At 41.7% G+C, this 18652-nt stretch overlaps 1 protein-coding gene across 1 annotated transcript in view; it reads left to right on the top strand.

The window, feature by feature from the left end:
* The window catches only part of PDE11A (phosphodiesterase 11A), a 233381-nt gene that overhangs the window by 89194 nt on the left and 125535 nt on the right, over positions 1-18652 (top strand). The window contains exon 3 of the mRNA XM_075933714.1: positions 14344-14433. Coding sequence (XP_075789829.1) covers positions 14344-14433 — 90 coding nt within the window. The remainder of the gene's footprint in view (positions 1-14343; positions 14434-18652) is intronic.

Here is an 18652-nt window from a genome sequence, read left to right as displayed (position 1 = left end):
CAACTGCACATGGGACGGATTGTGGAACTGCTCGGGATGTAGATGGCCCACAGGCCATGAGTTTGAGATTCCAGGCTAAACAATCTGATGCACTTTGTATTTATCTGTGACACCAAGTAACTTTCTCACACCTCAAGAAGAGCCATGTGTAAGTCTGAAAGCTTGTTTCTTTCACCAACAGAAGTTAGTCCAATAAAAGTTATAACCTCACTTGTTTCTCCATTAAATAAAGATACCAGATACATGGTCAAACAATAGTTCTCTATAAATTATCAGGTGTCTTTTGAAACTTGTAGGAGAAGAATGTGACCAGACACTTAGGGTGTGTCTAAACTACAGGGTTTTGTCAACAAAAGTGGACTTTTGTCGACAAAACTATACCTGTGTCTACACTGCTGCTGAGTTCTGTCGACATAATGTCGACAGAACTCAGCAATTTTGTCGACAGCTGTAAACCTCATTCTACGAGGAATAACACCTTTTGTTGACAGAGTTCTGTCGACAGAAGGCGTTTTTGCATCTACATTGTTCTTTGCGTCTACACTGTCAGGTCGACAAAGCGGCTTGCCTTGTCGACAGAACTGGATGTAGTCTAGATGCTCTTTGTCGACAGTATCTGTCGACAAAACTTGTCAACAAAAGTCTGTAGTCTAGATGTACCCTTATATCAACATGTTCTCAGTGTAGATTGTTATATACAGAAGAGCTAAACCAGAGATGCCATTCCTCCCTAGTTTTCCATAATTCTCTTGATTTTTTACATGTAATTATGAAATTATTAATTCAGGCTTAAACCTACTAATTTTAAACCTACTAATTTTGCACTCCTAGGACAAGGATCTTTTTCAGGTCATAATTTTGCCAATCTTTAAGTGTTTGGGATAAAATTTCCCAAGCACGTGGCTGTATGAGTCTAGATTTGGGGAGAGGGATTTCACCCAAAACTTTTCATTCATTTCCAAACTCAAGGATAGATTGTTTTAGCCATGGTAGAAAATTCTGACAGTCTTTATAATAGATGGCATGCCACTTTTTTTTACAGTTACCCATAGTTCTCCATGAAAAGGTGAAGGTCAAATGTGACATGAACGTTCTTAATCAGATTCACTATATTTAGACAAGTCTTTTGGGGGGAAAAAAGGGACATGAAGGAAACAAAAATATCACCAGACAGAGAAAAATTGCAGGGGCCACAAGACAAAAGGAAAAACATTTGTGTAACTTTAATCACAGATCTCAGGTAACAGTTCTCTTAGTGATGTGAAAATTGTGCACAAACCTACGGGCTCCTCTCTCTTATATCAGGTCAACAACTAAAAGGCAGTTCCAAACACACCAGCAGTGAGTAAGGGTGTAGAAACACTTGATGCTTCTGCAGCATCTTCAGTCTAATGCTTGGCCTGTCTAACTACCTCATCCAGGATTGTGAAAATTCCCTAGAGTACATACAGAAAGGTTGATGATGGAATTCTTTGGCCTAGCAAACCACTGACTCTCAAAGGGGTGAATTTACTACAGCAATTGAAAGCTCCTTCCATCACTTTATTCTCTACGGTGCAGCACTGTGTCACTGTAGTGCCTGTAGTGTCAATATATCCTAAGTATCTCAAAACATATTACAGATATAACTGAGCTAAGCCTTCAAACACCAATTATTTTCTACAGCTACCCAAACAGATAAAATAACTCACCTCACGTCACAAAGCAAGTCTTTGGCAATGTCAGTATAAGAACAGGAGCTCTTGGGTCTCAGTAGTATGCTGGAATCATTAGACTCAACTTTCATGATTGAAACACAGTTATAAAACTGCATGAATATCATTTGATAGGGTATGAACATTGTCATGTTGTTAAAGTCGTGCAAAGCCACCTGGAGTTATGAGGTTATGTGAAGTGATGTGTGCGTGCCGACCCTTTTCTTGTGATGACCTCTGAGAAGCAGAATGTCAGAATGTCCACAGAATATGGGGGCTCACTCCTGTCATGAGCTTAGAAAAATCTCTGGTTTTGGTAAATGTTTCTGTGAAGTGCAAACTGCTGCTATGCTCTGATTTGATCAAAGATCTGGATATAAGATTTGCCAGACACTGTACGGATGCAAGGATGTAATGTGATTTGGGTGAGTGTTCACACGTAACAATATTGCAATTGATTTTGGCCTGCAGATTCTTGAACCTAATAAAACATTTATATATTCCACCTGTTTTTAGGAACATAGGAAATGTTTAAATGGTTTCACTGAGTCTGTGTTTTTGAACATGCAAGTCAGCGTGAATAAAAACCAAATTTGGAGTGTTGTTGTAGCAATGCTGGTCCCAGGATATTAAAGAGAAAAAGGGAATGAGGTAATATCTGTTCTTCGAGTGGTCTCTGTGGGTGCTCCACTCAAGGTGTCGGGTCCCAACCCAACGCCACTAGTCGGAGATTTCCAGAGCCGTAACCATGCCAGACCACGCATGCACGAGAGCAGCACGTGGTGTTTGCGCCTTTGCAACGTCTCGCGTTCCCCCACCCCGCCAGTTCCTCTCAACCGCCTGTGGTTGCTGGCAGAGCGCCGTTTATCTCTTCAGAGAAAGCCGTTCTGTAAAAAACAAACAAACAAACAAACAAACAAAAACCCCACGAACAGTTTAACTCTAGTACTTATAGGTAGTTAGTAGTTAGTTGTTGGGTTTTTCCTCAGAAAAGCAAAAAAAAAAAAAATTTTTTTTCCAGTTACTGTTTTCTTAGTTTTATTAGATTAGTCACTGTATATAGTTACACTGATCGAGCATCATGCCTGGGTCACCCGGGTTTAAACAGTGTACTAAGTGTAAGGATGCGATGCCTAGGCAATCCTCCAGTTGGTAGCAGAAATCTGGCATACCCCGGCTTCAACCACTCCAACTCTGAAACCGGCGGAAAAACATTATTTTGTCTCATCTAAAGACTCAATTTCTTTTTACCCATCCTCAGCCAAACTCTTTGGTCATCAATGCAGCTCTACAAAGGGCTAAGAATCTGCAGCTAAAAAATGTAGGGTCAGATAAGGAGGCCAAGAAATTGGACATATTTGGTCGCAAAGTATACTCATTGGCCACGTTACTTCTTCGCATCGTGAATTATGCAGCCCTATTGGCAAAGCATAGTTTTGATAATATTGCGAAGCTTACAGTGTTGGCTCAAAGAACATCGGAGGCCGATAAAGAGCTCTTATGGACAAGCCTCAAGGAAGGCTACGCGTGCTCGAAAGCGAATCTCCAGATAGCTATGGATGTGGCAGACACAGTGGCTCGAGGAGTAGCAACAGGAGTGTCTATGAGACGGTCGTCCTGGCTCGCCACAGCAGCAGTACCCAAGGAGCTACACTCCAAAGTTGAAGACCTCCCGTTTGACATGGTAAAACTGTTCGTGGAAAAGACCGATGAGGTACTTCATACTGGCAAAGATTCAAGAATGACGCTCCGTACGCTAGGAATGTATGTCCCACCATTCCATCGTCATTGTTATTTTCCATACCAGAGACGGTATGATTACCAGTCTCGTAGACAGCAAAACTGCACGTTTGATCAATCCCGCCGTAGACAGTGGCCTCAGCAAAGGCGCCCACAACCACCTAGAGCGTCCAGCACGTCCGCCTCAAAACAGCAAGTTTGACTTCTTTGTCGAGGGCATGCAAACTCCGCCAATCATTATCGCGCACACAGATCCCATTTTCCACCACCCTTTACGTCCCTATTATCACCAATGGGTCAAAATAACATCAGACAAATGGGTGCTGGAAGTCATAAAGGTCAGCTTCACCATCCCCTTCACTTCCAGCCACCCCACCACCTCACCTTCCCCATCCCTTTTTAGGGACCCATCGCACGAAGGCCTCCTTCGACAGGAATCCCATTGTCTCCTCACCATCGTATTGATAGAGAGGGTCCCAGATCAGTTCAAGGGAAGAGGGTTCTATTCGAGGTACTTCCTAACGGAAAAGAAAACAGGGGGTTGGAGACCTATTCTTGATCTACACCACCTAAATCGTTATCTCTGCAGGCAGCGCTTCAAAATGGTGACCTTGAATTCCATAATCCCATCCCTCGAATACAACGATTGGTTCGCTGCTCTCAACTTACAAGACACGTACTTTCACATAGCCATACATCCCGCTCACAGGAGCTTTCTCCGATTTGTGATAAACGACGATCATTTTCAGTATCAATTTCTGCCATTCGGTCTCGCCTCAGCACCCAGAGCTTTCTCGAAGACCCTGGCTGTCGTAGCTGCTCATCTACGTCGGCTACGAGTGGTAATATTCCCGTACCTGGATGACTGCTTAATAAAAGGTTCCACGGAGCAAGAAGCATCACAGATGGTGGGGACGGTCGAACGCACATTTGAATCCCTCAGTCTTCTCCTGAACAAACAAAAATCAACACTTACCCTGACACAAACTATAAAGTTCATAGGGGCGAACCTGGATTCCCTCACAGCGAGGGCATACTTACCACAGGAGAGGTTTCAGGCGATCAAAGATCTCATCACCATACTCAACGGGAATGTGAGTGTCTTTGTTCAGAATTGCCTCCGTCTCCTGGGACCCACGGCTGCTGCCACCATGGTAGTTCTCATGCATGACTCCATCTGAGGAAACTCCAACACTGGTTGTCGATGGTTTATGTTCCCGTGAAGCACGACATTCACAAGACAGTATGGCTACCTTTGCATGTTCAAAGATCTCTGCGTTGGAGGACAAAAGCTCGAAATCTTTTGTTGGGAGTCCCATTCCACCACCAACAACCATCAGCACAAATAACGTCGGACGCATCACTCATCGGCTGGGGTGCTCAAATGGCCAATGAACGAATCCAAGGCAAACGGTCTCTCATCCGGAGGCATCTTCACATCAATCGACTAGAGCTCTGAGCAATTTTCTACGCATGCAAACATTTTCTCCCACATATCAAAGGTCTCACAGTAAGAATACTGACGGACAACGCAGCGGCGATGTATTATGTGAACAGGCAGGGAGGAGCACGATCACGCTCCCTATGTGCCGAAGCGGTGCGGTGTTGGAATTGGTGCATACAGAACAATGTAACCATAATAGCATCGTACTTACCTGGCACGGCCAATGTAATTGTGGACTCCCTCAGCAGGCGTTTTCCCACAGACCACGAGTGGGAAATAAGGACAGACGTGGTTCAGGTGATATTTTGCAAATGGGGTATGCCCCTAGTAGACCTTTTCGCAATGACCTACAACAAGAAGTGTCGCCTATATGCTCCAGAGCAGGGCTCGGCAAGGGCTCCCTCGGCGATGCGGTTCTGGTTGGCTGGAAGAAGGCACTCCTGTATGCTTTCCCCTGCATGGTCCTCATCTCCAGGACATTGGAGAAAATCAGAGCAGAGGCGGCGACCATCATTTTGTTAGCGCCAGCCTGGCCCAGACAAGCCTGGTATCCGTTTTTACACAAAATGTCAATACAGCCACCATACCCCCTCCCTCTCCACCAAGATCTTCTTTCTCAGGAACAAGGCTCGCTGTTACATCCCAGACTCAAGTCGTTACATCTGACGGCATGGCTCCTGAATAGTTAAAAGGAGACGAAAACCTGTGTTCAGAACAGGTCAAAGCGATACTGCTGCATAGCAGAAAAGAATCTACACGAAATACTTACCTTGCGAAATGGCAGAGATATTCCAAGTGGTTTCTTCAGAATAACGTACAGCCACTTCTATCTCCTCTGCATCACGTTTTTGACTACATCCTACATCTACAAAATTTGGGACTTGCGTTGTCGTCTTTAAAGGTGCATTTGGCAGCTATTAGTGCTTTCCACCATCCAGTAGAAGGTTCCTCGCTCTTCTCTCATCAAATTACAAAGAAGTTTTTAAAGGGGCTCATGAATTTATACCCACCACGAAGGGCACCTCCTCCTTCTTGGAATCTCGACCTAGTGCTGGACACCATCATATACCCTCCTTTTGAGCCACTAGCATTGGTTTCCCTACATATGCTAACCATGAAAACTGTTTTTACTTGCAATTACATCAGCGAGAAGAGTGAGTGAGCCAGGGGCTTTGATGGCAACCTCCCCTTTCACCATTTTTTCCAAAGATGCGGTAACATCACGATTACACCCAGCCTTTATTCCAAGGTCTGCTCTCCTTTTCACATTAACGAGCCTATTGTCCTCACAGCTTTTTACCCCAAGCCTCATTCTTCAAATAAGGATGCTTTTTTCCACACGCTCGATGTCCAGCGCGCACTATCTTTCTATATAGACAGAACCCACCAATGGCAGCAGACAGACAGGCTGTTCATATCAATGGCACAGAGATCCAAGGACAAGGCACTCTCCACCCAGCGCATTGCCAAATTGATTACGCTTTGTATTACAAATTGTCATTCAATCCGGAACAAGCCTCTTCTTTCTTTACCTCACGCTCACTCTACGCTAGCAGTTGCGACTTCTACAGCATTTGCAAGGGGAGTTCCCCTCACTGACATCTGTCGCACGGCTACCTGGGTCTCTAGTGTAACTTTGGCGTGTCAGTATGCCATAAGTAGGAGGTGGGCTTCGGATACCGCGGTGGCCTCTGCGGTCTTATCCACGGTAGAAAATAACTGACCCGTAGCACATTCTGGGTTACTGCATTGTAGTCACCATGAGTGGAGCACCCACAGGGACCACTCGAAGAAGAAAAAGAGGTTACTCACCTTGTGTAGTAACGATGGTTCTTCCAGATGTGTCCCCATGGGTGCTCCATGTACCGCCCTCCTCCTTGCTCTGGGTCTTTTCTGGTTTTTCTCTTTCAGAGACCGAGCAGTGAGAGGAACTGGCAAGGGGGGGCTGGACAGCGAGATGTTGCAAAGGTGTGAACGCCATGTGCTGCTCTCGCGCATGCACGGTCCGGCCCGGCTATGGCTTTGGAAATCTCCGACTAGTAGCTCCGGGTCAGGACCCGACACCTTGAGTGGAGCACCCACGGGGACACATCTCGAAGAACTGTCGTTACTACACAAGGTGAGTAACCTCTTCTTATTCCACCAGCTCTTGTTGGTGAAAGAGACAAAAAGCTTTCTAGCTCCACCTCGCAGTAGATTAGTTAGATCATTTGATTACTAAAACTACGTTAGTTGTACAAAATATGCTATCACACACTTATTGATGCCACTTAGCTGTGATATATTATTATAAACCATTAAAGTCAAACTACAGTTGCAAAAAAAAAATTAACGAAGTACATTTCACAAACTTCTGCCTTGTATTTTTAATAGTGTGTGTATTTGCTTTCTTAACAGTGTGTACAGTTCAAGCATTTGCTATGGATATCCTAGTCATTTAGTGCAAATTAGATAGGGTAGGAAATGAAGCACATAAAGAATTATCTTTCATGATTCTAATACTTCTCCAAATTGAAAAAACACTTGCTAATTGTGCTTTCGCTTGCTAATTGGATATGTATTGGAGTAACTTCATCTCCTGTGGAATGGTTTATATAACACGTTGCATGAATTTCACACTGATCACTCCATTGGCATGATTGTAAGGCCACATAAGTGGGCAATGACACCCCACTTATTTCACCTTCAAGCATGTATAGAATATATTTTCCTTATTTAAGCCTTGGACATGTTAGCTGAAGCTCCTTTAACAGTTGTAATGTCGGATATAAGCTGATAGACTTTCTTATGCAATAAAACCTTAGTGTTGGACAAAACATTCACAGACCCAGACCATGAGTTTTCTCAGCCTGTTTTGTAGTGCAGAAAGGACAGCAGAGAAAGCATAGGAAATCAGCTCCTTCTTAAAATGTTCTTGTGTCACAGAAGCCAATTAAAACAAATCTGTCCTTTTTTCCTTTTTATTCTTTCCCATTATTGCTACTTTTGATAACATATCTATGAGTAAGCATAAGACTTCTCCATTCTATTCAGTCTGCTTTACCTGCCTCCTTTGTTTGGTAATGTCACAGCTCAATATTGTTGTCAATGGATCACCACTTTATGTTGGAGAATTCAGATGTCAAAAATGGTGGATCATAACATCACTGAAATGTTTAGCACTGTTTATTATAAACAAGACACTTCTACTTAAGGAAAAATCTTTTTAGTAACTAGAAAGTTTTAGAGTTTAAATAGATTCTGGCAAAGCATGATGCAATATTCTTTTACACTGATTGCAAGATGATCTTTTATTACTTACCCATCCGTTAAAAAAATATCCAAATTCATGGTGACATTTCTTTAACTCTTCAATTACATTCTCTTTTGGAAGTAACACCGTTGAGAATCTAGTATATTATCAAGTCTTCACAATACGTGGCTAAAATCTACAATGGCAATCAGTACACTGGTGGATATTTTTATAATGCCAATTGCCATAGTGCCTAGGTTCTGTAATGATACTTCTGAATGTCTCCTATCTACTAAAGGATCACAGAATGCATTAGAAAACAGGTGTTTTGATATTGCAGTAGTAAATGCATATTTAATTTACTTATTTGAAGCCAAAATGTGATAGCATTCTCTACATTCTGTGATTTTGCAATAGAGGAGCCTTTTAAAAATTTCAGTAACCATTAGCAATGTGTCAGTATATTACAGTTTTGCCAGAGACTGTTTAAGCAGCAGGACCTATATGGCTCAGAAAAGACAAAATAAGAGTGGCAGCAGATTTTTGTTTTGCCAAATGCTCTTTTAAAGACTGGAATAATTGCATTAAAACACAGATACTGGGGGTGTGTCTAGACTACAGGACTCATGGACTTTTGTCGACAAAACTATACCTGCGTCTACACTACTGCCGAGTTCTGTCAACAAAATGTCAACAAAACTCGGCAGTGTTGTCGACAGCAGTAAACCTCATTCTACAAGGAATAACGCCTTTTGTTGACAGAGTTATGTTGACAGAAGGTGTTATTGCATCTACACTGTCCTTTGCGTCTACACTCTCATCAACTTGCGTCTACACTCTCAGCAACTTGCTTTGTCGACAGAACTGGATGTAGTCTAGATGCTCTTTGTCGACAGTATCTGTTGACAAAGCCTCTGTCGACAAAAGCCTGTAGTCTAGATGTACCCTGGATTATATAATTTAATTTTGAATTTTTATTCACTCTTGTTCTTTATTATAAAGTTTTCAGTATCATTGCACTGCACATTGTGTCATCATCTATAGTTCTGCAAAGAGGGTGTAAAACACCATTTTTCTGAGCTAATAGCAATTTTATGCACCAGGTTTTCATAGGTGCAAATGATTATACAAAAGGTGCACAGCCGTGGACATGAAGGCTATCTGAGTGGGTGTCCATCTCAACAGAGGGTAATTTGTGCTTTTTATCACTGTAACAGTGGTATTCATCACTGTGGAACGCCCTGCTGGTGAATTTAGTAATTTGCTCAGTCCAGTTACTTCATGTACCGCCTTCAGCTGGTGTTCCACCGTTGTCTGCTCTTCTGTCTCCACTATTGCTCCTGGATTCTGGCTTCTCCTTTAGGAAACGGCTCTCTGACTGTGCCGCCAACTCCATTCTCCCAATTTCCAGGGGAATCAGCAGTCCATCTGCAATCTCTGCATCTGCCTCCCAAGGCCAATTGCAGCCTCAAAGTCTAGCTTCTCATCTTAGGGGCAAACCACAGTCTGTGTTGGCCATGCTCCAATGTGGCAAGATGCATTGCAAGAAGGAAAAGGGGAACCCAGGTCCATCCACTACTTCGAATCCCAACCCATGGACTCTCAAAAAGCTGCCCTTTTTGTCATAGAATCATAGAGCTGGAAGAGACCTCAGGAGGTCATCAAGTCCAGCCCCCAGCCCAAGGCAGGGCCAATCCCAACTAAATCAACCCAGCCAGGGCTTTGTCAAGCCGAGACTTAAAAACCTGTAGGGATGGAGGTTCCATCACCTTCCTAGGTAACCCATTCCAGTGCTTTACCACCCTCCTAGTGAAATAGTTTTTCCTAATATCCAACCTAGACCTCCTCCCACTGTAACTTGAGACCATTGCTCCTTGTTCTGCCATCCGTCACTACTGTGAACAGACTTTCTTCATCCTCTTTGGAACCTTCCTTCAGAAAGTTGAAGGCTGCTATTAAATCCCCCCTCACTCTTCTCTTCTGCAGACTAAACAAACCCAAATTCCTCAGTTTCTCCTCATAGGTCATGCGCTTCAGCCCCCTAATCATTTTGGTCACCCTCCGCTGGACCCTCTCCAATGCATCCACATCCTTTCTATAGTTGGGGGCCCAGAACTGGAAACAATATTCCAGATGTGGCATCACCAGAGCCGAATAAAAGGGAATAATCACTTCTCTGGATCTGCTGGAAATGCACCTCCTAATGCACCCTAATATGCCATTAGCCTTCTTGGCTACAAGGGCACATTGCTGACATCCAGCTCCTCATCCACTGTAATCCCCAGGTCTTTTTCTGCAGAACTGCTACTTAGCCATTCAATCCCCAGCCTGTAACAATGCTTGGGATTCTTCTGTCCCAAGCACAGGACTCTACACTTGTTCTTGTTGAACCTCATTAGATGTCTTTTGGCTCAATCCTCTAATCTGTCCAAATCACTCTGGACCCTATCCCTGCCCTCCAGCGTATCTACCTCTCCCCCTAGCTTAGAGTCATCTGCGAACTTGCTGAGGATGCAATCCATCCCCTCATCCAGGTCATTAATAAAGATGTTGAACAAAACTGGTCCAAGAACAGATCCTTGGGGCACCCCACTAGAAATGGACCACCAACCTGACATTGAGCCATCATGGGTGTCAGCTGCGCAGATACCAGGTTGGAGCTCTCCTTCCACTCCCCTAAGCCTGCCCAAAACTGCTTTGTCCAAGATGCTGCTCCTTCTACAGGGAGCCAGTTCTTCACTCTTACTGGTCAGGCTTAGACTGAGCTCCTCTAAGCTCTGCAACCTGTTTTATAGGGCCTAGTCTGGTCCTGATTCACTGTCTTCTATCTTTACTCTGATTGGCTCCCACCTGGCCTTTTCTGATTGGCTGTTGGTTTGCACAGCCTCCCTAAGGCTGCTTTCATCCCTCCCCTTTTTGAATGGGCTACCACCACAATCACCCATTTTGTCATGCTTTAAAATACATGATGTGTCTTCTTATGCCACTCCCCTCACTTTGGTGTCTGAATACGTTGGTCTAGAGTAGACTCCTGACTCTAATGGGTGCAGGACTAGGTTCCAAACTGTTTCTAAAAGTTATATACTGTAATAGGTGAATTGTAGTTAAATGTCATGAATGCATAAAAGGTCAGAATTTTTCTTGTAAGCAATGTTTTTTCTATTTAGTTACCTTCCTTGGTGATACATCGCTAGTAACCAAGTTTTCTTTACCCCGCCCCCCCAAACCAAAAACTAAATGGAGAGATGTAAAGTTTGTCCAGAATAAAAATGGAAAGTTTGATTCTTCCACTCTGGTGGGGGGAGGGGTCCCTTTAAGTCCCCTTCATACTCTGCTTTAGGTTTTTGTATGGCCTTTCTCTCATCATTCCAGCAAACACCTAAAGGGATTCTTGGAGCAAACAAACAAAAGAAAAGTACTTTCCCCTCTTTCTACCCTGATGTCAGAGGAGTATCTGTGGGAAAATAAAAGGATCTACCTCCACCTTCTCTCTCTGGGGCATACTACTCTTGGCTTGGGTAACGCCGCATCTGGAACAGTGACGTTTCTCTACTGTCTGAGGTAAAACAGCCTTCACCACTCCTTTCTGTTAGTGTGGGGTGTACCCACACAGTACCATACTCTCTTCGGTCTCTTATTATGCATTATGGTTGTGTATTTACTTTTAAATTTCCTTTTGAATGGCCTTACCCACTGATCATGAGCATTCGAACCTGCCACATTAGATTTTTTTAATGTAGAAAAGAATGTAAAAAATGGACATGTTTGATGATTAAAGCAATTGTTGCCTTTCCATGGACTAAGAGCAAACATACTTTCTGTCTAAAACACATCATTTTAGTTTTAGGAGAAACGCTATAAGAAAGAACAGAAATTAAGTCTTTGAGAGAACAGCGTGTATGTGTGTTTCTCTTCTGTTGCAGGCTGCAGTAACTATTATAACCAGTCAGACATGACCCGACCCCCTCCCCCCCCCACTCGCATCTAACTGGCTGGACATACTTCTCTGCTTTCCCCTTTTCTTTGACCCTGGCGCTCTCAGTTACAATTTATGTCAAGGCCATGAGGCCCAATTTTGCATAGAAACCATATTGCTTATGAATATGCATGCGGTCTATTGAATGTGTGTGAAGTGTGAATGAGAAACACCCAATGGAAAGGCAGTTTAGGATCTGTAACTTTTTAAGGCAAATGAAGACCCTTCAAGCAGATAAATTAACTGAGAAGCGGCCAGATAATCTCTCTCTCTCGGACAAGATGTAACATCACAGCAGAATCCTGGGACCGGCCCAGAGAAAGTAAAGCCTCCTGCAGATCTGAAGGGATCTCCCAAGGAACCTCCCGGCCGAGTCTCCAGGAAGCTGATGCCTGGCCAGCACTCCAGCCACCAGCGAAATCAAAAGTAATCTACACTGCACTTTCAGTCTGCCTTTAAACTGTCAGCATGAACAGTGTGTGTGTGAGTATCACCGTACCCTTAAGAATCTGTACCCATAAACAACCCCAAAAGCAATACTGCTCCAGCCCACCCTTTTCTCAGCTTTGTTCCTCAGCAGGTCTCAGGAAGTGCAACAACTATGAGATCAAAATGATTACTTTAAAGATTAAAAATACAGAAAACAAAGACCTCACCGTTTTATAGCTGCTATTAATCAAGAAAATCCATGTTTTCAAGAGATACTCTCAGATTTCTCATCTGTGTACAAAAGCCAAGTGTAATGGAATGCTAAATTGTAGTATGCTTTTCAGTCACTAGACAGCATTTTATGAAATACCTTATTTAAATGAAACTAGGCCATACCTGGTAGAGCATTAACGGATCTTCTGATGGACACATTTGGTGTGTATAAGCAAGCTCTATAACCAGTCTGTATCTGATACAGATGTACATGACATCACGTAAATGGAGGAGTGGGAGCAAGACAATAGTAAGAGAAGTATCAATTCAATCAGTAGGGTTTCTCTCATTGATTACTAGGATGTTCCTTGAAATTTTAGAATTGATCAATATGGTCTTTAAAAACAGAGAAATGCAATTGATTTAAGTGTTATGCCTCACTTAGCTCAGTCATCAACTGCACAAAAGGTTGTTCTTGTCTTAATATCAACCAGGTTAAGTAACAATTGTTTGTGAATATCACTGGACCTGAGGCTTACTGTGTAGGTTTACTTATTACTAATACATTATTGGAGCTCACCTAGGCTCCAAGATTTCAACTCAACTTGCCAAGAGAGTGTTATTTGTATTTGTGCTTAGTTTTGTAAACAAGATAGACAATAAAGCATTTACATGTTTGTCTGATTGGATGTAGAAAACCAAACTATTCTCTTGTCAGTGATGTTTATTTTTGTATTTGTCTCATCAGTTATTCCTTCCAAGGTTATCAAGATAGACTGATGATAGATTTTTTTCTATCTAGCGATGATATCTTCCAATATTCATCTAGTTCATCTTATTCCCTTTTTTCTCTCCTTCAGCATCACTTTCAGACCCAGAGGACTTAGTCCTGGTTAAGGTCTGAGTGCCCTCAGGTCTAATGGACTTTGGCAGATGTTGAGGACTCTTGACATCTTATAAAAGGTGCTCAGTATCTCACAGGACTGGGCCAGAACTAGCCCGTGGTACCAACACTGCACCTACTGTTGCAAATCTCTGGTTTGAAGTGCCAGGATGCTTGTGTTTTTACTTTCTTGTTGATATTGTGAAGTTACCTCACCTCATGTGAGCTTTATGTACAAAATCCTGAACTTTACAGTTATTGAAGTGTTTGGCTAGAGGGTTTGTACATTTGAAATACAAGAACCAGACTAATCTATGGACACGTCATTCCCAACCAGCCAGTGCTCCCTAGCCCCTAGAGTGTTTTTTTAAATAAGTGATCGAATAAACTTTAAAAGATTCAGTGTCATCTCAGCAAGTTTAGATTCTTACCTAAATGCATATGAACTTTTTGAATTTTCTTCCCCTATTGTCACATTTCTACTCAACCAGATGTTCCCTTCTTCTTGCTCCCTTTCCTATAGCTCCTGAAACTTGATCTTCAACTGAGCTTACCATCTCCATGGACCATTCACAGATAATTTGCTTTGTTTTTAGTTTTATAATAGAAGACTTTAACGGTCCAGAGCACTTCCTGAGAGTTGCGAAGTGTCCTCAGATCTCATTGCTCAAAAACGTGGATGTTTATATTCAATAGTATTTCCTAATTGCCTAAAATTTATCTTTGAAATAGGTGATGCAGCTGTACCTTCCATTTTGTGGAATTGCCATATCTAATGCCCAGCTATTTGCTGCTTCAAGAAAGGAATATGACAGAAGCAGAGTAAGTAGAAAGCAGCATCTTCGACAGCTCCTAACACATCACATTTCTCTTTCCTTCAAATTCCAGAAGAGATAGTTTTAAGGAACCAATTATATTTTATTTCAGAATAATTCAGAGAGAAACTTTTAGGTGAGTGGTGAATGTTCATGAGGCGTTAATCTTAGACAGTGGTAGATTAATTTGCTTTTGATGATAGATGTTTATTTCTTGACATCAGTTTCAAGTTTATTGCGCTGAGATAGGTATATTTATAACCCAGGCTGCAGAATAGAATTACATTTCCACAGATTCAGAAATTTCAGAAATGTCAACCATGAGCTTCCTGGATTTATAATATTTAATTTGTCTATAAAATATGGTAAATATTTATCTATGAAAGTGAGTGAGCAAGAGTGCTGTATGTTAGGGATTTTATCAGCATTCGTGTGAATCGGTGAATTACTTGTGATTGGTGAAGCCAGGAATGAGTTTTGCAGTCCCCAAAGGAGATCAGCCACGACCTTTAAAACACACCATTATTAATCTCTACTCCTGTGAAGCAAAACTCCCTTTGTTCAATATTCTCATTGAGTTCAATGGGGACAACTAGTCACACTTTGTAGAGAGAGAGAAAATATAATGAACAGGTGTTAAAAACCTCTGGTACCTTAGTTTTTGTATGCATAATAACGTAATCATAAGTATCTTGGCATCTGCCAGTATCAGACACCTATTGCTTTATGTCCCATTGGGAAGCAAGGAGTCTCCCCTTTCCAATAGTTTAAATCTCTAGATTGTAGGTCATCAGGTCTTTTACTCCTGTGCAGGTCTCAATATGGACCACTGCAATTTTAGGAGAGGGGGAGGTGGAGACTTTTTTTTGGCAATTATTTAATAATATGATGACAGAAGCTGCTCAGAGATTTAGCTATTTGCAATTAATTTTCAATGCTATCTAAACCTGCATAGAAGAGATGGAGGAGGCATTTCCAAAAGCTGTCTTTTTGCTCTGTGGGACTTTTTTTATTGGTAAAATAATCTAGTCTTTAATTTTGAGATGTGAGCTAATGGAAGTCAAATTCTCAGGCATATAAACCTTATTCTCTCTTCGGACTAAAACTGCTTTCCCTTTTATAGAAGCATGCTGACAAGCATGCTGACATTTCTGATGAAGTTGTAGCAAAAAGAAAGAAGTAAACTAAAACATTTGAAATCATCACATCACTCTGAAGGGACACTCTTGAAGTGTTGATTATCGACTCTGGGGGGAAGCCTCAGTTTAATCTCCTTAGCCAGATGGGTAATTTCAAACAGGAAATGATTAAGATGATTTTTTCAGGGTTCTTGAATACCTCTTCCTCCCTCCTAATGCTTCACACTCACTTTTCATTAGAATATGTCAATTTCTGGGGATTAAACAGCTGAGAGAATTCTTCTGGAAACATAGGTCTGCCCTTTCTTGATCACTATTTCAACCTCAAGGAAGTATTGACAAAATTCATTGCCATTTGGCAGCTCTAGGGTGACCTGCATTCAGTGACACTCTAGAATTACAGGAAGAGCACAGAGCAAAGAAGTGTTGGGTTTGTAGAGTTGCTATTTTACACATGCACGAGTTATTTTAAAATTTCTCGGCAGATTATGTCTTACTGCCTATTTACTTTCCTTGAGGCATTCTTTGTTATATGCATTTTAAGTTGTCTCAAATTTGGGGCTTGTCATTCCAGTTGTGGCTATATGTGCTATCTGAAGAATAGTTTTGTGGAAGTTGCTTGACAAAATGTACATGGACATACAAGCAAGCTCATTTTCATATCATCCTGGTTGTCAGCTTGAACTATTTTGTTATTTTTAGATGGATTAAATTAAACTGAAGTAATTACATTTGTCTTGTAGATATAGACCTTAATTTGATTTGGCAAGACAGCAAATCCTGAATCGGCCAATATAGCAAAGCTTTTAAGGGTTCAATTGTAATCTACGTAAATCGAGCTTTTCCTCTTTTGGGCTGAATTTTCTAATTAGCAGGGCTCAGACTACTAATTTTCTTTTATATATTTAGTGATATAGAGACACGTTAATGCCAGAGCTGTATTGAGTGACTCGAAGTAATTGGTCAAATTCGTCTCCATTTTAACTTCAGTGATTGCAGTTTATTCAAAGGTGCTGGAACTAGGGTTCTGGGAATGCAGCTGCCCCTCCGGGCTTGAAGTAGTTTCCAATGTATAGAGGGTTTGCAGTTTGGTCCAGCGGGTCTCAGGCTATGTCTACACTACACTTATTTTTCGGAAAAAGGTACATAAATTGCATTCCGCAATTTGCATACCTTTTTCCGATTTTTTTTTGGAAGAGTCTTTTCTGAAATTTGGTCCGTCTACACTGGGCCAAATTTCAGAAAAACCTCCTCTTTCGGAAGAGCCCTTCTTCCTTATGAAACAAGGTTTACAGGGCTTCCGAAAGAGCACATCTGCTCTTCCGCAAAAAATGTCAGAAGAGCAGATGCGTTCCCTGGACGCATGCAGCAGAGTTTTTCTGGGATACATCTGGTATCCATAGTGTAGACTCCATAATGTAGACATAGCCCCAGCATTTCTACTATTAAGACACCCCTGGTTGATTTATACCGAAAAAGTATTTGGCCTATTTAAAAGAGAAAATGAAGCCATATTTAAAAATATTTTCAACTTTTGGTTAAGCTGTAAATTTAAATTTTGGCTTTTATCTATCAGATTTATTCTTAAGGTACGGATATAAATTAAGTAGTAAATGCTGTCTGTGAAGGAAAAAATCTACCGTGTTCGTGTCTTTTTTTTTTTTTTTTTTGCCATTTTGTGCAGTATAAAAAAGCCTGACAGCTTTTTAATTTTTTTTCTCGTTTTACAAAAGGGTCTCAGAGGCTGGGCTCTAGCCCAAGCCCAGAAATGTATAGTCCTGGAGACCAAACTCTGTGAGACCAACTTGTCTGGCCAGGACCAGCCACAGGTTTCATTGCAGCGTAAACATATATATAGAGTAAAATGCTAATAAGACCTTACCTACACACAATCTGAGCACTAATTTAAGTAAATAGCTTTAAAATTGATTTAGTGAAACTACGGCAGGCTGTTGATGTGGAGACTCTAGTTTCAGATTAAGAGTTCCTTATTTTTATTTATCTTAAACTGGTAAAGAATGTCCATAAGCGAAAGTGTTATAGGGCTCCCTGAATACGATATAAGTACCCACAGAAGGGGGTTAAACTAATTCATCTAAATTAGTTTCTAAACTGATACAGTGAAATCAGAACTCAAGCTATGTGCAGACCAATCCTAACTGCAATCAGAATCTGCCACTTTGAGAAAGGTTTAACATGTCTCCCTTGAAATGAGGGCTGAGAAAGTTCCTGCTGCAGTTCTCTAGTCCCTCCCACAAAGACAGAGAAGGCAAGGCTAGATAGTCCTGATATTTCTAGAGTGAAAAACTAGCAAACACAAACCAAAACTCATTTCAGATCTCCTACGTAGATAACAAGGAAGAAAAAATAATTCAAACACAATGGGCTAAATAGTAGTATAGTATAGTATAAAACAGCTAAATAGTATAAATAGTATATAGTATAAATCAGCACACTGCCACTCAAAGTTGTAATGCCTATCTGCACCAAGCCAACTGTGGTTTTTCCCAGTCTGCAGATCACTTTCAAATACCTGCCTATCTTCAGTGGCAAATGTTCATGTGGAATGTTTTTGCATGCCTGCATGGCCGGTACTTTTTCATTATCTCTTACATCCATTTGAAAAATGTGTTCATTCGTATTTATAAAAGTTTGTGTAAGCTGATTTTAAATTCAGGATCAGTGTGACTGTCTAATGTTTACGTCTTGGTCTCTTAAGACATGTCTCGTGTTTTGGGTTTGAAATTGCAATGAACTTTTTCAAATAAATAAGTAAAGCAGGGTGATGGGATTAGTATTAAAGGCATCATAATATTATAACACAGTTATGGGCAAACCTGTGGGCAACCTGTGGTTCCCAGTTTGTCAGGGTAAGCTGCTGGCAGGCAGACAGACAGGTTGTTTACCTTGCAGCTACTGGTCCAGATGCCCACAGCTCCCATTGGCTGTGGTTTGCTACTCCAGGTCAATGGGAACTGTGAGAAGCAGTGGCCAGGAAGTCCCTGTGGCCTGTGCTGCTTCCCACAGCTCTCATTGGCCAGGAATTGGCAGGCTGCAGATTGCCCACCATTGTTCTAAATCGAATCT

Source organism: Pelodiscus sinensis, chromosome 7, assembly GCF_049634645.1.
Source record: "Pelodiscus sinensis isolate JC-2024 chromosome 7, ASM4963464v1, whole genome shotgun sequence".
NCBI classification, from domain to species: domain Eukaryota; kingdom Metazoa; phylum Chordata; order Testudines; family Trionychidae; genus Pelodiscus; species Pelodiscus sinensis.
Note: the sequence above shows the minus strand (reverse complement) of the source record. Positions and strands in the feature narration are given on the sequence as shown.